This window comes from Spermophilus citellus, assembly GCF_964194105.1.
Source record: "Spermophilus citellus genome assembly, chromosome: 7".
Classification (NCBI taxonomy): Eukaryota; Metazoa; Chordata; class Mammalia; order Rodentia; family Sciuridae; genus Spermophilus; species Spermophilus citellus.
Genome location: NC_138188.1, coordinates 151794037 through 151815184, shown reverse-complemented (window position 1 = coordinate 151815184; position 21148 = coordinate 151794037). Strand labels below are relative to the sequence as shown.

Genomic DNA, 21148 nt, shown 5'->3' with positions numbered 1-21148 from the left:
GTACTAAAGGGTTCCCATCTCTGTCCTCCTCCTTCTCCTCCTCTTAGTCTTCATTCTTATAAGAGTTAAAACGGCATCTCGGATAATTTTCTGAAATACTGCCCTCCAAGACCGCAATTTTCCATCAAGTGATGGAACGAAACATAGCTGGCCATTTCTAGGACCCCCCAACAGGCGCACAGGGACAGCACCGCCACTCACAGAGAACGGAGGAGGCTGCCTCTGTTCAGACCGAGAGGTTGGATTTGATCTGTCTTGAGGATTTAACACTCAATCGACTTTCCCGGCAGCACATCACAAAGTTGAGGGAGAGAAAGAATAAGCGTGCGTGTGTGAGTGTGTGAGTGTGTCTGGATCCGTGGGGTTGGGGCGGGCAGTAAATAAAGGGTGGGGCCAACGAGGGGAGGAGAAAAGCAAGGATTGAAAGAAGCCAGAGCGTGGCTCGGATCCCAGTTAACCTGCTGGAGCTCATCAGGCTTGCTCAGAGACCCTGCACCAACTCACCCAGTTCCCTCCTTCTTGGTTCGCCGTTCCCCCCTTCCTCTCCTTCACTGATTGCACCCTCCACCAATCCACCCCCTCCCACTTTTGCATCTGACCAGAGGACGAATGAGGGAGACGTTCCCGCAAATTGGGGCAGCAACTTTACTCAGCTGGTCTCTGGGCTCAGGCAGCAGGAGCGCGCTGATCCTCCGCGGTCTGCGGCCCAGGGAGGAGGAGGAGCAGCAGTGATGGGCTAGCGACAGGAGCCAGGAGCCCCGAGTGAGCTCAGCCTTGCCATCCAGCTCCGCGTTCCCACGCCGGTTCCCTCCATCCCGCTCCGTGGGAGAGTGGTCAGGGTGCAGACCCGGAGCATCCAGGGAGGATGAGGGGGGAACCTGGCCCGAGTGGGGTGCATCTCGCGGGCGTGCGGCAACGGCTGTGTTTGGGCATGAATTAAGAAGCTAGGAAGATGGAGCGCCGCACACTCATCGCCCAGCCCGGGCTCTGGACCAGAGACACCAGCTGGGCACTCCTCTATTTCCTGTGTTACATCCTCCCCCAGACCGCCCCGCAAGTACTCAGGATCGGTGAGTGAGCCCGGAAAAGCGCTCCAGGATGCGGGCTTTGGGGATGTGGTCGCTCCGCTCGGCCAGTGGGGGCACAGCGGTCCCGGGCGAGGCGGCGCGCGCCGGCGCAGGGGCAGGTGCTGGGGGTAGTGGCGGTCAGTCTGCGCGGAAGGCTTTCACGAAAAAGGGGGAGTCGCGTCACTACTTCCCTTCTGGCGGGTGCCAGGCTTCCCAGAGAGGTACGGTTGGCGGGTTTTTCAATCCAGGCTCCAAGAACGCGGGCAATAGTGCGGGGATCCAGGCTCTTCAGGGCTGGCACTCTACTCGGGGCGAGAGGTTGTGCCCAGCTGCTGCTGCTTGAGTTATATGTCAGGATGAGATCTTCCAACCGCCTGAGTGGACGTCCACCAGTCCAAATCCACATCCCTGGTCCCTAGCAGTCTGGCTTCTGCGGCTCCCATGCATGCCAGGTTTTCAGGAGTAGAATACTCAGACCCTAGGGACGTGGGAATATCCCGGAGACAGCTAGCCCAGAGCCTCCAAGTTTTCCAGTATGAGTAGGGTTCTTCTACGTGGAGCCTGCAAAGTCCAGAGGGTTGCAGTGAAGTAGGTCCGAGTACCAGTCTGACTTCTGACTCCAAGAAGTGGAGAGAAGGGTCCCCCATTGCACTTAAGTTTCCCCTTGCTCCCAATCTACTCTGCCTACCAGCCACCGGAGATGATTCAATCCCCAGTCCAGGTAATGCCCTGCAAGATTCTGAGCTTTAATCTCAATAGGTGAAAAAATGTAGAGAGATGCTGAATGCGGGAATCCTGGGGCATCCCAAAGAGTGCAAAAGACAAGGAAGACCCACACAGGGCATGGACTCAGGTATCAAAGGACACAGCACCCACCACCACGATTTAGTCTATGGGCTCCTGGGGTTGGCAAAGCTCTTCATCTTTCTTTCCTTTCAAACTTACCCAGTTTCACTATTTTCAGTCTCCGTGTCCTCCTCATTCCCCTGCTAATCTTTATAAGAGAGACAGTCGCAGGGGCAGCCACAGGTGAAGCGCTGACTGATACCATGTAGATCACTCAGTTCTCCTACTCAGGCAGAAAAGACCAAATCCCTAATATTTGAGGGCTTCTATCTTATACCTCTTTCAAGAAACTGAAAGAGTATGAAGGGAGAGGAATTCACTCCCATAGTGACCCCTTGAGAAACTGGAATTTCTCAATAATTCTACTTGTCCTGACCTTCATTCAACTAGCTGTCTCTTAAAAAAAAAAAAAAACAGTTTAGTGATTTGAACTGCATTTTCTCCAGGTATATAGGGTCTAATTTTCAAGGAAAAAAGAGGTCCCAAATACTAACTTTTGCTACAGACTTACCTGTTCTAGACTGGACAGTAGTGTAGCAAAACTCTACTAATAGAGTTTCGCGAGTATTTTTTTTTTTTTACAACAAATCATCACTCCTTATAACTAAAATATCATTTACCTGAAATATGCAATAGGCTTTATAGTCTGGCTTTTGGATGGAATGAATAGTGATTGGACTAGTAAAAAAATTTGTAAACTATGCAAAATAAGTAATGAATATGTGTTAAAATTTCCAATGTTTATTAACTTAATTGGTACTTTGCTTGTGTATTATTCATTTTTGAAAGAGATAAATCTAGGGATGTTAGGAATGGCTGTACTAGTCAATATCCCTCCTGAACAACAACCTTAAGGTAGGATTTCCCTTTCTTATATCCCCCAAACCTAAATTAGATCAATAAAGGGGAATAGAAGAGAATGTTTTAAGACCTATTTGTTCTCAGATCTGAATATTTATCCAAGCTCCAAGCAATCACAATCAACCTTTGAAAAGTAGTTTTCAAAGTGAAAACAACCAATAATTTTCACTGAACTTAAACTATATGCCACAAGATAATGAGATTTCCTTTTCTAAATGAGATCTAAAATGTACAAAGTAAAATTGCATGCTCTAGTGTTGTTTATATGCAGTACAAATGCCTCACTGTATTGACCCTGTGTGACCTGTGGTTGGCATGGGCACCGCCATCCTGTATGTACCTAAGGACCAGCACACACTTTTTAAATGGATAATTCAGTGTCATGGAAACCAGCTTTAGCTCAGAGAAAACCTGCCTTCTACAGTGAGTTTCTTGTATCAGTCAATTCCAACAGTGAAAACAAAATATCAAAGGAGTTAGGGACAAGCAAAAGTGTGTGTGTGTGTGTGTGTGTGTGTGTGTGCATGTAGAGAATTAAATTGCACTTCTTTTACATTTCTTATTCTTTCCCTTCCCAACAAACCACCAATTATCCAACTAACCAAAAAAGGGACTCTTGATTATTAACTTGCATATTTTTTCAGTAACTTAAAATATCCAGAAATCAAGGAAAGCATAAACAGTAGCTGCTAAGTATTATCCTTACATGGAGAAGGCACTCAAATTCTTGAATGGATCACTGGTCTACTGTTCTTGCAAAAGAGTCTGCTTAAACTTCATCCAGTAAGGCAATATGCAAATTTTAAGATAGAATTTATGTATGCCAAATATGTTAAAGTTGGTTGGGAATGCATATGCTTAAGTTTAGCACTATTGTGAACATACATGGAATAAGATATTACCGTTGTGGTCTTGTGCAACAGTTAAGAGCCATAGAGGGTCCTGAAGAGCTGTAGTGCCTAAACAACAGTACTGCACTGGAGAATTTTCCAAGCAGGTTGCATGGTATAGAAATAGAGCCACAGCTGGAAATTTGGGGGGCTGCTGGGTTATTCCTGCCTCCCTGTATACACCAGTTTGTGTCAACAACCAGTTAACTGTCACACATGTTTAATTGTACTGTGAGGTCCACTATCACAGAGATCCCCCTAAATAACCAATCAATTTGTCACTAAAAGAGCAGAATATGGATAATATTAGTAGAAATGGTAGCCCATTACAAAAAATAGAGGTAGAAAGAAGTCGCTCTGTGTACATATGCAACTTCTAGTGCAGACATGTCGTATTTATAATAATAGCAGAAAAATATGTTCAATAGTATGTTTTATGCATCATCTCAGCAAAATAAATAATAAGAGCTTTGTAATGTTTTGAACAACCAATAAAAAAATGAGCATAGAATTGAGTTAACTGAAGGGTAGCCAGGTTTTTGACACATGATTGGTATAAGACAAGTAGGCTTGGGTCTCATTGCTATGATTTACTGGTATGTCTCAGACTTATTCAATATCAGTAGGCCTTTTGTTTTTACCTCCAAGAACTCAACTCAAACTATTTTTTATTAATTATAAAATTGTTATGATTAGTGAAAATTAATAGAAATGGTACATGAAGTAGAATGTGAAGGGTCTTTGAAGGGTATCCACATACATTAGTTGAACTGTAGTTGTTAATTTTTACTGTTACTATTTGTTACTGTCATTTTCTTTCTGAACAGGGATTTACAAGCTGGTGTGGTATGTCTTTGTAAGACACTTAAATATTTCTGAGCCTTAATCTCTTCATCTTTGAACTATCAGTATTGCTGCCTGCTTTTCTGTTTCAAAGAATAGGGTCAAAGACCTTACTTTTGTAATTAAAAAAAAAGAAACCATTAAATAAATAGTAACTAAATTCTCCATATAAAGAGATTTGTTGTGGAAATGTATATGCACACTGTCAATGTAACTGTTCAAATGATTTCATTTCCTTTGGAGAGGCCCAAATTTATTTGAGTCCATCATTATTTTGGTTATGACATTATATTTCAGTTTTTAACCCAAAGATGCCCAAATTCCTAAGTAATGTTTATATTTGCTCATATTTTTCATGAGTATACAAAAACCTGTGACTTTATTCTCTAAGCTCTTGATTATTTCATAATTTTAATACCTATTCTTCATTCAACAAATATCCATAGAGTTCTTACTCCTCCATCATGAGCCAGACACGGTTCTAGGTGTAAGATATACAACCAAGAGCAGAAGGACCTTAAACGTCTGTTCCCTTGAAGCCTGTGTTCTGGTGATTTACAATTTATGTTACCACTGAAGTTTTTCATCAGACCTTAGATGCAGACACTTTAATTTTTTTTCCAAATATAATTTTTGAAGAGTGTTGAGTTAATTATCTGCTACCAATTCCTCATGTCAATTGCATCATCAACAAATAGTAAGTTCAGGCCCTCCCATGTATAGAGTACAGACAGTATGAGGTCACACTGCCAAATCATGAGCAGGAATTCAGAGGAGAATTGCTTTCATTTAGGAAAATCTGTCTGGGTTGAAGGCCATCCTCCGTGGGAGAGACATGTTTATGCCTTAGGAAGCAGGGTGGTTCTAATATTGACTTAAAAACCTCAACTGTCCCATGAAGGACATGCAAAGGTATGTGATAATGTATAGTGCTTGGCCAGCATTAATGCATTTCTATAAATGGGCAGGTCATTTTCCTTGCTATTTTATCTGTGTCATTCATCTTTGAGTTAATATTGGTTTTGCAGGCCTGATGTTAACACTACATAGATCTTACCTTCAGCTACCTTTCTTGTATGATTTGTGATTTATTGTTTCCATTGAAAAGAACATAATTTGCTATCTTTTCCCAAGTTCAAACACTTGTTGAAATGCAGGAACTTGAAGCTAGCTATTCTGATCTCAAGTTTTAAGCTCCTTCATTGAATGGTGATGTGTGGTTTATGGGTTTGTGTATGCACTTAGATAGCTGTGTACACTATAACCTGGAATCAAATATAAGAAATTAGGTGTTGCTTTTAGTTATGCAGGGATAACGAAATAACTGCAAGTGAGTACAGTTTATATTTGAGACCATTAGTATCAAATAAAAGTTGCTACCACCAGCAGACTATCTAGAATTTCTCTTTAGAAGGATTCAAGAAAAACAATCAAGTAGGAGAGGAAGCCTTGCTACCTGTGCCTAGAAAACATACTATATTCAGTTAGATTGGACAAGTAGTTGGAATGGTTTTAAGAAAGACTGAAGGAGATAGGTGTGTTGAGTCCCCATATTCTTCCCCTCTTTTTGGGTTATTTCCCTGATAATTATCTGTATTTTATCTATGTCCTAAAATTTCCAACTGTTATTTGGACTAGAAGAAAAAGTGATGAAGAACTCTGGGTAGAAGGACATTCACATTTCTAACTGCCTTTTTAAAATTGACCAAACTTGAGAAGATCATTAAATTATTTTTTGTCTTCAGTTTTATCTATGGAAAATGATAATAAGTGCATGGATTGGTTGTAAAAATGGAATGTGATATCATCTATAAAATGCATGTCATACAGTAGACCTTTATGAAGATACCTACTTCTCTCTCTTCATTAACAAACAAGGTAGCCAGTCTATATTCTGGAATAGTCTGATCAAGTAAATCTGGGGAAATACCCTTGTTTGGAATTTTATGAAGTATGTTCATGTATTGAAGGCTATTTGAAATTCTGCAGGAAAAAAAATACTGTTTCTTTTATCTAATCCAATATCAACTCCATATTAAACCTAAGAAAGTTCCTAATGGAATCACAGCTATCAGTGTCCACTGAGCTCATTCTCCAGAACACAGCAGAGGGAACAGTGACTGGCAAAACCATTGACATCTCAACACATGCATTGAAACTCACAGGGTCACGCTTCCCTGGCTTCTTAAATCCAACCCAGGGGCTGTCATCTCTTACTTACAGAACGTATTTTTAAAAATCTTTAAGATTTGGAGTTTAATGCTTATTATTCTCATTATTTAAAAAAACTAGTTTTGTAAAAAAAAAAAAAAAACCTTTAAAACCATTTATTCTGAAACTCTATGATTTGTTTCACTTCAAATGTGACTGAGTCATTTTCCTGGTATTTTTTTTTTTTTCCTACTGGACTTGCTTATTGACAGTGTGTTAAGTTGAAACATTATATTATATTAACAATGACTTTTCCAGGAATATAATTTGTGATAAATTAAAAGTCTGTCTATATTTATAGTCAACTTATTAATGTATTTATTTTTAAATATATATGATTTTTTTATAATTATGTATTTTCATGAATAAACATTCAAATTAAAAGAAATCCATTGCAGCTACATTAACTTCATGAAGTTTTGGTCTTGATTTCCTACTACAATCAGGTAGTTACATCCTATCGTCAACATTGGCATCAGCATTGTCATATTCATAAATACTAAGTCAATTGGAAACAGTTAATTTGGAGTAAAAAGTTAAGAGGTAAAAATATTTGATTTTGTAATTTCATGTATTAAAAACTGAAAAACTAAACGAATAACTTTTAATTTAAAAAATAATACGTTTTCCAAATCGTTTGGTAACATTTTATTTCTTACTTTTTGTTCTTATTAAAAATTTAAGATTTTTTAAAGTGATTTGCCTAATAGTATAGTAGTATATTTATCTGTTAAAATTAATTACAAAGCAGGATTTAAAAGCAATGATATTGACTAAATACAAAATAAACTCTTATTCATCACAAATCACTCTCATAGAAAACACCATCCAACAGTTTGAAAACATTTCTTTTAAGTCTTTAAATTCTTGTGTATTTTGTGTGTGCATTGATTGACTAAATTTGTAAGACTAGCAAATATTAGAACTTTTGTTGAATTAGTTTATTGAACTAGTTTATTACCATCGGATTGGGCGAAGCGAAAATACAAAATGAAATACCATGCAAGAGCCCATCGGTACTCTTTAAAACTACTGAGTCACATTTCAAAATAATTTGACCATGCTGAGTTTTCCACCAGAATTGCATATATTTGTTTTTAGATCATAGAAATCTGATGATTAATTTTATTATTGTCCTCAGCTATCAATTGGAAGACTCAAAGTTCATTAAATTTACTATTTGTATTTAATATGCATCATTTATTATATTGAACAAGACCACGAGTAAAGACAATGTTAAGGGGAAAACATCTATATTATTTCATGATTGATTAAAACTGAATCCATGCGTGGGTTGTCGGGTCATTACATACACTTATTTCCTAGTGCTGTCAATTGAAATGGCTTAAAACACTCCAGGAGCAACAAGGAGCAGTTCTGGCAAAAGGGCTCCTTGGAAAAATGATAATTCTATGAATGAGTGAGGAAATGTACAAGATGACTGAGATCTTGTAATGCCAGAAAGTTAGGAGGTAATCCTTAGAATTATGGTTATATTAAGAGGACACACTAACTGACTGGCTCGTTTCACATGAGTCCATGCTGATATAGATAAATGATTAAATACAATGATGGGGAAGAAGAGGCAACTCTCCCAGGCAGAAGAGGCAGGTGATCAAGGTCTGCCTCACCAGTGCTGAGCCAGGTTGATTGTACTTGCACTTGATGAGATGTCATTTGGATGGAACTTTGTTTATCTGGTTTCCTAACCCCCAACATAGAACCTCCTCTAATCATAAGAAAACAGCAGAAAACCCCTAATAGAGGGGCATTCTAGTAAATAACTGACCAATACTCATCAGAGAAGTCATGGTCATAAAAAGGAAAGTCTGGAAATTCTCACAACCACAAGAAACCTAAGGATACACCATGAGAAATGCAATGTGGGGTCCTGGATAAGAAACTGGCACAGAAAGAGTCTTCAGGTAGAAGCTAAGCACTTTGAACAAAGATCAAAATTCCTTAATAAGAATGTATCAATATTGGTGCATTAATTCCAACAAACATCATATTAATTTAAGATGCTAATAACAGGGAAACTGAGGCTGGACTATATAGGAACTCTCTGCACTGTTCTATTTTCTGTAAATATAAAAATGTTTTAAGAAGTAAAATCTATTAAAAAATAAAGACTCAACCCAGATACTTATTTCTAGGGTGACTGTTCTTACCTGCTCTGTAATTACAGCAACAAAAAAGAAAAAGAAAAACTATTGTCTATCGCATACAGTATGCTACCTAAAGAGCTTTCTAAGAATATTATCATTAAAATAAAGAAAAATAATTTGATATTGGAAAAACCATTAAACAAATAAACTTTATATAAAAGTTGCTGTTGAAGAAAATGCTATCACTATATGTCTTCCTTAGAATTCTGCAGTGAGTTTATAAAAAAGCACACACTGGCTGTTTCTATCCATTAGCATATTGGTTTTCCACTATTATATTCTTTTTTACTTAATTAAATACAATTTAACTTTGTATATTTATCCAAGCATTGTAACATACTCTGTTAAAGGCATTACATACCAATGTCCTTGAATGGAAATTCACAGCAAACTATTTGCAAGAATTCCTTTCTTAGCAAAATTGTCTAAATATGCCTTTAAAAATCAATATTTAATTCTCAGAGCCGATGAAGCACTTTAGTACTTCATAATTCAAAATGGGGAAAGGATGGTGAAAAGCATGTGTTTTTTCCTTTTTTGTTTATTTTTAATTGAGAACTCAATCACAACTTTTAAGGATTTTCTTTCTTTTTATATTTTTCTAATGTTAAACTTTAAAATGTTGGATTAGATATTTTGGCAATCCATAAACAGAAGTTACAGTCTGATGACCTGGCCACATGTGTATTGTAGAAGATGTTACTGTACTTCATCTTCTAAAAATGGATTAGTGAGATAGAGCCGCCTTTAAGTCTAAAGACAATATTTGCCTTTTGAATTCTAGGCAGTGTGTGTTCCTTTTGTTCTCAGGATATATTTGAACCCTAAGGCTCTTTCTATATATGCTCACTGAATTGGCAAGAACCTTTTATAAACCATTGTGAATGTTCAAGAGCAAGGAATGGATAAGAAAAGAATCATAAAGACTTATGAAATGAAGGATCCATTAAATATGATCCTTACAATGAAATTCATGCATTAAGATGGAAAATATTTACAAAACTATATGAGCATGGTGTAAGATGTTACATTCTTTGGATTGGGACTTTATATGGTTGTTCTTGCTTATTGATAAGAACTTTTAGTGAATGTGGAAAGAGGAAGTCCACTTGTTTTGTTAACATAGTGGATTGAAAGCCAATATATACATTTTTTTCAATTTCTTTCCTATTGTTTTTTATTCAATTTAAAAGTGATTGGTTGAAGTTGCTGTCCTGTAGATTCTAGATTAATGAAGCCATCGTTAGCATGCTTATTGGCAAAGTGAAAAGTACTCTGGAATGAGTGTATGTCCAGCCTTGGTGTTTCTTAGTTTGCCCGGATGGCATAACCTGTGGGTAAATATACTCCTTTGTCTGTCAGAGAGTAGCTGGTGGTGAACAGGTGCATGGGTGCATCAGCAGATCTCATCCAGATCTGCAATCCTCACTACAGTGTCTGCTCTACTTTGTTGTCATTAGGTTGCATTGAGATGCTCCATGAAGATGTGCAACTATCTTAATAATCGCAGTGTTAAATGTGTGGATCTCGGTTCATTTCCCTGTAATTAAATTTAACTAGGCACACGAGTCCATAATTTCACTGGGTTCACCTTGAGGTCCTCACTTTGGATATAAAATGCACATTTTTATGAATCTCTTTTTTCCTTTCCCCCGACAGAGATTAAAGTTCCCTGACTTTAAGGAACAGGCACCTGCCATTCCTTCAGAGCATCCATGGTATAGCTTGTCCCATTCTGATGCCGTTTGTTGACCTCTAACTCCATTGTATCCCCAGCCCACATCCCTCCTAGGAAGCTCCACAGCCTCACCTTGCTGCTGTTGACACTTGAAGATACAGTACATTCTTCTGCTGGTCTCTCATGTGGGTGTTGATTCAACAACTCACCAGGGGGAATTCACGAAACACGCTGCAGCATCCAGCTCCCGTAAGTTTAAGGCCACTGGTTATCTCAGGTCCTTCCTGTCCAAGCCCATTCAGCCTCTATCTCAATTCTCCTGGACACTCTTCATTGGAGAAGTGTACCCCATGGTTCTCCTTCCCTCTTGGGAGACCCAAGCACCATGGACAGGGACCTTCCTGAGCATGATGATCTCTAGTCCTCCTGTCTTGACTTCAGGTGTCCCAGCTGTAAGAAGGGAAACAGCAAGCTGAATTAGTATGTTATTACATATTTATTTGAACTCTGAAGTTCAGACTACAAGCATTGTGGTGGTATTTAAGGCAAAGATTTTTAAATTGAAGCAAGGAAAGTAGTGGTAATAACAATGAACTTTAACTTTTAGTTTTCCTACTTGTATAACAGAAAGAAAAGGCTGTAAGAATCAGGACAAATATTCTTTTTCTATCTGACTGCCTTTCATTCATATATATGAATATAAGTATATGTAAATAAAAAATTCTAATGGATATATCATATATTAAACAATGAACAAATGTGTATATGTGTATTTATTATATATTATTTCCATTAGTGTATATAATAATGAATTGAATGTACATATTATTACATATATTTATTATATATTATTACATGTATTATAACAATGCTACACATAAAATATATATAATATGCATACATTCACATACAAAAGCATACATGTACATATATAGATGGATGTGTGTTATTATATCTTTCCATTAGCATACAAATGTGTTACATATACCTGACATATATTTATTAAATATGATTACAATATATGGTACCATGCATATTCATATATAAATACATATGATGGATATTAAGGTTTCAGTTTGCATTTTTCTCTGTACTTAAATATTCCACCTGGGAGGAAATCATATTTGAAGCTATCAATGCTTTTTGCATAACTAGGAAAGGGCAGGGCCACAAGTAAGCAGTCTGTGACTGCTGATGGCCAGGGCCTAAGGAAAGTAGAGCGTGGAGGCACAGGCACATGGCCTGTAACAACTTGGTACTTGGTTGTCTCCAAAACGTTCTCAGGCAACAATTACATTTAAAATATTTGTTCTGTGGCTCAAGAGAATATCCCTGTTGGTGAAATTGAACAACAGGGAAGACTTGACATCATCTAGGGCCCAATTAACATGAAGAGAGTAATGATATCTTGCTGCATCTGTGGAACACCTGTAATAAAATGGATAGTATTAAGCTACAAAGAAAAGACCTTAAGGCAAAATAATGACTTAATAGAAAATACAACAAAATTATTATAAACAATCATTCATTATCAGCTTAACACAGGCAGTGTACTCTTCTCAAAATTATAATTAAATATAAAGAGAGTGAAATCAGACCCAGAAATCCTTTTGAACAAGCTATAGAAAACATACCCATTTAAAAAAAATATTTTATATAATATATGTGCAAATAAACCATTTAAAATGTATAAATAAATGAGAAACAATAGTATTTAAGATTGGAAGAGGCTTTGCAGTTTTTAAGACCCAGCTTTCTCATTTGAACAGTAAGAGAACAGTCCCTAGAAACTAAACTTTGTATCTACACTTAGTAAACAAGCCACAGTTCTTAACTCTCTTCTCAAAGGTATTTTCTTGCAACTACATATTTCTCATACAACTCACTTGAGAAGAGTTGAAATTCAAAATGAATGAGAATAGCAACCAGCAAATAAAATGCATAAAAAAGTTTTAGAGTGCTTGTAGCACAGGGCTAATCAGTATACTTTCTATAAATCAGAATAGTCTTTGCAGAAATGTTAGTTTTAAGAGTTTTATAAAGAAGAAAGTGGATGTGTTGTTCAATGTTGCAATGAGTTGAACCCAAGGAAATTCTAATACTCAGGGAAAATGTCAATAAGAAATTTTAACAGAAACGTGTTAAACTATACATATCTCTATATTTTTTAAATTTCATATTATCTAGGCACTTCTGATCAATTTATTTTACAATCATTTGAGTGTGAAATAATGTCTTCATATTCAAGAGGATCCAGAAAAAAATTTAACTAGCAATTACAAATGAGTGGGATATCATATAGCAATTTTGAGCAATTAGTTGTACTGCCATAATATTTTTATTACTGTAATATAATTGGAACAATTCAAGTGAATATTATCCTTTACTCAGGCTAAGTATGTGTGTCTACAAGGAAAGAAATCTAAAGAATAACATCTATCACTCACTTTGTGAGACATTTTACACAGAGTCAAAGCAGCAGCCCGTGGTATGGAATACTGAGATTCATGAGCCCACCCCACATCATATGTATGGAGGGGAAGGAGGAGTTCATGGTTTTTGTGATGCTTAGATGACAAAATCAGTGACTAATTCCTGGAGAGCATGCTAAAATAAGTTTTCTCTGCTGAAGTCCTGAAGTCTACATTGCCTTCTGGTGCATGTGAAGTAATCTTTCAAATGGACTTCAAGTTTTGCAAGTAACATTTGATATTTTCTGTTCCCTTCAGAGGATGAAGTTTTAATTTATGTTTCTGCACACTCTCCATTATTTACTTATTTGTTTATTCTTCTATTTATAGTGTATCTTATTGAAAAATATTATAAAAGGCTAACAGAAGTCACAGACAGGTTTATCACCTGGTAACATATATGAATGAAAAGAAAGGTATATGTAAAATAAGATAAAGTCTGGCATGTGTTTCCTAAAAATATGCCAAAAGTTGACCAAAAAACTTTTACCTATACTTTCTAGTGGATGAAGGAATATGGAAAATAAGACAAAAATCTCAGAGTTCAGAGGGTCTAGCTATATAGATAAATCATAGGGCTTTCAGGCTAAAAACCATGTAAGAAACTCATCCTGTGGTCTGATTAAAGGGAAACCATGTGATATTGTAGATAACAACCCTATGATAAGATCAGCAATGCATTTCACACATTTTTTTCTTACAAAGTGCCAGATACAACTTTAAGACTCCAAATGATAATAAGAACACTTCTCCAAAACATCTGGTGTAGATTTCTCAAGTGTTTGTTTTAATCTAGGATTAAAATGCTTAATATCCAGGGCAATGAATGAACTTCATGCCAACCATTCCTAACTGTTGCTACTTGAATCTGAACCTTATTGGAAGGGAAACACCAGAAAGTCAAGGGATGGGCAGTGCGGTGAAGTATCCCTTTCTGGGTAAAGGGAGATGCATGAATGTTAAAAACAGGGATGAAGCCCTTCTGTGAAACTGAGAATCCCCAAAGAGATGCTCTGTTGAAGAGATTCCCTCATGTCTATGGAAATATCAGGTACCTGGAGGCAGGGCCAAGGTTTTATACAGAAAATATCTGTGAGTTCATCATGGTCAATGAACAAATGAGCGACTGTCAGTTGTTAGCTGGAGATCAAGTTTGCAAATATTAGCACTAACCGGACTGGTCAAAAGGTAAAATAGTTGGGGAAAAGAGGAAAAAATAAAGCTCTTGAGAAATCAAATTCAAGTAAATTCTATGATAGGTAAGTTGAGGACAGTAAATTGACTTCCTGTAGAATCATCTATAACCCAGTAATATGTTTGGTACAGTCTACCTGTCACAGTGATTGGGTTTCAGAGCAACTGATCTTAGCCTTTATTTCTAATGGTAAACATAGAACAAAACATGCTGAGAGGCTGAAGGTCAGAATTTACATGTATATGTATGCCTACTGCTTAGATAACAATTCGTATTTTTAAATTCTTTTGTTTTGGTTTTATTTTGTAGCTTTTACTTGCTTAACTGTGTGCAGTTTCTTTTCTTCTTCTTCTTCTTCTTCTTTTCATTAGGCTCTACTTTGCATATGGTTAGCAATAAAGCTAAATCTCTCCTATCCCCTTTGAACCTTTAGATACTTCTCTATAATTCTAATCATTTCCTCCTAGAAAAGCCTATTTTATCTAGCAGGACTATTGATTGTATAAGGTTGAAAGGGAATAACTTTAAATATTGTTCGTTGATCTGCCTCCTGAATGCCAAATTTGTCCACATTTCTTCAGACTCCTAATTCTAGAGAATCGCAATGCGTTTAGGATTCAAAAGCCAGTAAAACAAAATCTGAAATGTAGTGCTTTGGTTTAAGGTTTTGTTCTTCTGTGGATACTAAAAAGAAAACTTAAAGTTTATAGGATTTCCTGATTTTTTTTCTTGGAAGCAAGAAAATTCTCATTAAAACTTCATGATGTATTTTATTTCCAGAGCCACACCTCTGTTACATTGAGTTGAAAAATAATTTGATAAATCTAAGAATCACTGTTGCAGCCGTAAAACGCCTTGGCAAGCTACAAATCCAGTTAATGATAGCTTTCTTCTATTCCATAGGTTATCATTGCAATTTTTCCCCAATCTTTATCTAGCTTTCTCTCTTTCAATCATTATTATGAATGCAGTACACAAAAATTATGCAGAAATAGGACTTCTCTATTATAGCCTTCTGAGACCCCTTAAAACCAATATTTTCACTGAGAAGTAATGGGCAGGATTGGGAAACAAACAAACTTCTCCAGGGTCTTTGAAAGAAGGAAATGTGACATTGTAAATCAATTACTTACCAACAAAATCAGCATTATATTTCATAAGTCTACTGACAGCATAATTTATATTCAGTCAAAAGGAAATGTGGCAAAATTCCTTGGGAAAGGCACATTTATACATATACTTACACATCGCCAGGTGGCACAGAATCAGGTAAATCAACCCACAAATCTTTCTGGGTCTTCAAATGATGATAGTTTTCTGCCTCACATAGATACCCATGCAAACCATGTTTTGTTCTGTAGTTTGGTCTTCTGGGCCAAATGCTAATATTTGAAGAACAACTAGAAAAAAAAAAGAAAAGTTGCATAATTTTCTACATATTACCTCAGAAAGCTTCTCAAGAGAGTGATTTGTTTAGGGGTCTAAAACTGTAGGACCCAAAGAAGAAAATGAAATTTTGAAAGACTAAGAAACGCAATAGTATAGCTAATGAGTTTAAACTTTAGTCGTTTTGAAACCAACTTGATGTTTTCCTTTATTTCTTTAAAGAATAATTTAAATACATGTAATTTTTAATATGTAAAAATGAAGGAAATTGGTTAAAAGGAAAAGAATAAGAAAAAAATGCTTTAGGGTCACTCCTAATAAGTAGAGATATTTTTCTTTTAGGGTTGCTTTTCTTGAGATTTTTAGTATCCAACATTGTTAAAAATGTAACAAATGAAAAAATGCTCAACATCGCTAGCAGTCAGAGAAATGCAAATCTAAACCACCCTAAGATACCATCTCACTCCAGTAAGATTGGCAGCCATTAGGAAGTCAAACAACAAGTGCTGGCGAGGATGTGGAGAAAAGGGTACACTTGTTCATTGTTGGTGGGACTGTAAATTGGTGCAGCCAATTTGGAAATAAAAAGTGGTTTTATTGATTCACTTTATTTTTATTTATTTATTTAGAAAGAGTGAGAGAGAGAGAAAGAGAGAGAGAGAGAGAGAGAGAGAGAGAGAGAGAGAGAGAGAGAGAATTTTTTAATATTTATTTTTTTAGTTTTCGGCAGACACAACATCTTTGTTTGTATGTGGTGCTGAGGATCGAACCCTGGCTGCACACATGCCAGGCGAGCGCGCTACCGCTTGAGCCACATCCCCAGCCCCTTATTGATTTACTTTCAAATTCAAATATTACTGATGGAGATAGAACATTTGCTCTACATTTTGATTTGCCATATCTTCATTAGTACTCCAAGGTTGCAGCTAGTTATTCCTCATGTAAGGATTCAGTTGATATTAAAACTTAGGTTAGATTTCACACACAAAGTCAAAGCATAGGGAAGTGATTTTGTATTTAACTAGGGAGCAGAAAAATCCACTTTGTGAATACCTTGTACATTTCAATTATCTCATAGTATATATTCGGATAATTGCCATTCCTTTCTTTGATGTTCTGTTCCTTACAGAATAATAGTACCACTCAGAAGGAATATTTTAGTGTGCCTTCAAAAGAAAAGGTAATCCACTTACCTACAAAATCATTCCCAGCCTACCTTTAGTTATTGAGTATCTGGTACCTGAAGGAATGCAAGAAGTGTGTTATGAGTATCAGTTTTAAATTAAATTCTCAATTTACTACAGCTAGATTCTTTTAGAACCTTGCCTAATTTTATTTTTCATGCTTGCAATATATGTTAATTTGCAAAGTTGTATTCAAGTGAGCTATGTGCCGGGAAACAAAACCAAACTCAAAAGACTTAATTAAAAGAGTAGGAAACCCGAATGTAATTTTAGATATCAAAAGTCTGACCTATGCTGACCTATTATTTCTTAATTTATCTGATTTATAAAGACTCAATTTTTACTTGAAATACCCTGGGGAATGATTACAGATGAAGATATTTTTTAAAACGGTCAAATCAAACTATTAAGAATGGCAGCAATTTGAATTAATCGTGTTCTTTGTGGGCCATGCAAGGAGGTCTACATGCCCAACCATTCCTTTTCATTGTGAAGTATATGGGAAAAACTTTGTGCTCACGTTTCCATAGCATCATTCCATTACACTTCCATATTAGTTTGAATCTGTCACATTTTTCCTCTAGAACAGTGATATTCAACCAGGAGTGACTTTTCTCCCTTGGGGGACATTTGGCAATGGTTTGAGACATTTATGTTTGTTTCTACTTGTATAGGTGGGGAGTACCACTACTGCCATCTCTGGGGTGGAGGGCAGGGCGGGCAGGCTGCTAAACATCTTACAACATACAGGACAGTCCTGATGACAAAGGGTCAACCAGGACAGAATGTCAAATGTACTGAGGTCAAACTTTAGGATAGGAATTATGAAAACAAACCTAAGGTAGATTTAGTGTAGATGTTTTTGGAAACCTTGCTCCAGAGATATATAGATAAATATAACAACCAATCACATGTTATCCTATAGAATGGACAGGAACAACACATCATGGGAATGTTTTGCCTTGGTTCAGGGACGTAGCTTTTTGTAATGGTCTTCTTGACCAGCATTGTGTTACTTCTTCTCATAACATGTTCATCTGAAATATGGAACGGATCCTGCAGTGAGCTATTGAATCCTCATGACCTTCAACTCTCCTGTCTTTTTGAATGTCTGTGATGGGTAAATACTCATGAACATAGTGAGCTGTCTGTCCTCTTGGAGCTTACAATGTAGAAAAGTCACATAGATATGAATTAGATGAGCACACAGATAAATATTTCATTGAAAACTGTGAACAGTATTATAAGTAAGAGGGTCATTATAGGAATAACTGACAAGGTTTCAAACAATCAAAAGTACTCTCCCAATGTAAGAAATTATTGAGTCTTCTATAAGAGAAGTACAAATTGACTAAGAGACAAGGGAGAAAATTCCAAATAGAAGACCAGAACATAGAAACTCAAAGATGGGAAGTGTGTCTTCATTGACAATTCAGCTCTTTCATCAGTGCTGTTTGATTGACTGTCTGAGCACACTTGAGTGTAATGTCTCTTTCTAGTGACCCTTTCCAGGTAATGGGGAAAATAAAGCTAGTTCTTTGGTTAAAATTGAAATTTTATTTAACCAATAGCTGTTTTCCCCAGGGACAAAGTTTAATTCTTCTCTTTGAAGAAATAGAGAAATGAGATAGAATGTTCTTATCATCCCCTGAGTGATGATGAACAAAGGGACCAAAAAAGAGAAGTCCTTGGGGGAAAAAATCAAAGAAAAATATTTCTTTTTGCCTAAATCTTTGTTGATCTCTCATTCTATTCTGCCTCTGATCTAGTCTCTGTAATGTTCCTCTCCTGTTCCCTTCCCTGATCAAAGAACCCATGGAATCAAAGTATGTCAGAGCCAGGAAAGATTCCCAAATGTATTTTTATTTTTTACAAGTTATGGAAACTGAGGCATAGAAAAGTCCTCTTTAACATCTAGTGTGACAATAGATTCTGTCCTGCAATGTGTTGGTCCTGCTAATAGATGACAGAAACTTTTCAAAAAGTTATGCACGTTTAATTGACCTCATTTTTTAATATGGTTTAAGAATGAGTCAAATGAGAATATCTAATATTAAACCTCTGTAGCTAATTACATGGCAAGCAGAGTATTATTGCCAACTATTAGTGGTTAGAGGAATGCTGCCTTTGCTCTGTGAAGAATTAAGATGAATAGGTTGTGCTGCATGTCTCCAGTCTTCCCAAGCTCAAGAAGATAAAACTCACCTGGAACACGTTGCCTAGGTGTGTACTTGTGAACCACATTGAGATTTGCCTCTACTTCACAGATTGCTGTAATATTTCTTGTGAAGAGTCTAGAATGTATCCTCTGGGTGCATAGATACTAATCTTCTGTGGTGGCTGTGGCCACACTTCCTCTAATAGGAGATGGTTTCTCCGGTAGCCATGATGGTCATTTTTCTCTATTTGCCACTTCTGATTCCCTCCACTATCCTTGAACCTCCTTTGACCCATTGGAGTTGCAACCAATATTATTATTGCCTTCTGATTTCACATTGCTTTTGGCCAATGAAGAACACCATCAGACTGGAAGACAGGAGTGGAATGTGGTTTAATATTTTTTCTTTCTTTCGCTCCCAACCTCATGATTCCCCATGAGTTGCTGTGGCTAAGGCCCTCCTCTACTGTCTTAACTTACTTTGTGTGTCTGAGTGTTTGATGTCCTTGTTCCTTCAGCCCCTGGATGGATAATTTAATGTTAGTTTTCAAGTCTTGCTAACCCAAGAGTTACCTCACTATCCTTTGCCCTCTTCTTAACCTATCACATACTTATAAAGAACAACTTTATCAAACACTCTTGAATCACCTCCAATGGAAGTGCCATTTGCTTTCTACTGAAACATTGACCTAGACAGAGGTTTGATGCAACAGGGCTGAAATATCTCAAAACAATGAGATTGTAAAGATGATGTAAGTGTGCAATTTAATATGTACATCAGATGCTTTTCCATGTTCACACAATCATTTCAGCTAGGTTTTACTTAATATACCACTTTAATAACGCAATATGCATGTTGTTTCTTGATGTTTATTTGTTCATTGTTCGGTTATTTACCAGAGAAGGTGAACTATGATGACTATATTTGTTAAATATTCTCTCCCAACTAGCACATGCCAGAAAAATATGACACATTGATCTTGAATTCAGTGGTTTTCAATTTAGAGAGAAGATATATAACATGTATTGGTGAATATTAAATGATTCAAGGGCCCAATTATGAATTTTATGCATTAAAATCTCAGCTGCATATCTCATTATATGTGGAGGAGTAGAAAAGTTGCCTAGTTTCTCTTGGCTTCCATTTTACTGTCTCGGAAATGGAATTGGTTGTGTCTATTCACTGGGATTTTGAGAAGATTAGCTGATCTCCCATGGGAAAAGAGACTAGCACAGCCCTGGGACATCATTGACACTTAAGAAAAGTTCACTGTCATGATTATCTATATCATTACTTTATTTTCACATGATGATTTGTGGTTTATAAAGAAATTTATATATTGTTATCTTAGCAATCCTACATAGTAGCTACTGTCAACATTATGTCCATTTTGGGGATGAGAGAATATTAAAACAAATGATTCATGCAGAATCACAGAAAACACATTAGTGATAAGCTAGGCTCATGGATTTGGGGCAATTTTTATCCTATAAGACTCTACAGTCCTCAAAAAGTCACAAAATACGTATTTTAAATTCTGTAAATTCTCAGAGAGTTTCATTTATAAGGTTGAAGTATCTGAATTTTTGTTGCTCAAGGGAAACATATAATACATTTACTTGACTCTACTAAATCAACCTGTGGCAACAAGTGTATAGAAAATCCTTGCTATACACAATAAAATCTTTCCTAAAAAGATAAGGGTTCATTAAGAAAGATAAGGTACATTTGAAATAGGTACTAAATTCAGGCCAGAGAGTTTTCATTTATTCAGTTCTATACTATAAGTCCATTCTTTTTGCTTTCTAAACCTAAAGAGGTTCTGTAGAGTTCAGAAATGAGAACTCTACTTTAGAAATTATTTCATTTTCATAAAAGCTAATTTAAGGGGAAAGTGGTTGTGAAGCCATTCGGAAATAACATAACTTTGAATAAGAATGTTTAATCCCAGCTATTTGGAAGTTCTGACATGGTGCATTAGGATAATAAATATCAACTGAGGGACAGATGCTGCTTATTTAGTCAGTCAAGAAACTTTTGCATTGTGAATTATTTTCTTATTTTGCTCCCTCACCATCCATATGTTAAAGGAACTTATTTACATCTGCTCTGTGGAACGTACACACTGCTATAGATTCTCAGGGAGGGAGGAGGACTGATATCAGGCACGGGAATTTGGGAAACACTAG

The 21148-nt window shown here is 36.6% G+C and overlaps 1 protein-coding gene across 12 annotated transcripts in view; it reads left to right on the top strand.

Moving 5' to 3' along the window:
- Positions 1-486: 486 nt before the first annotated feature.
- The window catches only part of GRIK1 (glutamate ionotropic receptor kainate type subunit 1), a gene marked incomplete at its 3' end in the record, with an annotated part of 389066 nt that continues 368404 nt past the window's right edge, over positions 487-21148 (top strand). For all 12 annotated transcript variants that reach the window (XM_081302744.1, XM_081302742.1, XM_081302752.1 and 9 more), the window contains exon 1: positions 487-1070. In XM_081302744.1, coding sequence (XP_081158870.1) covers positions 953-1070 — 118 coding nt within the window. In that variant the 5' untranslated portion in view covers positions 487-952. The remainder of the gene's footprint in view (positions 1071-21148) is intronic.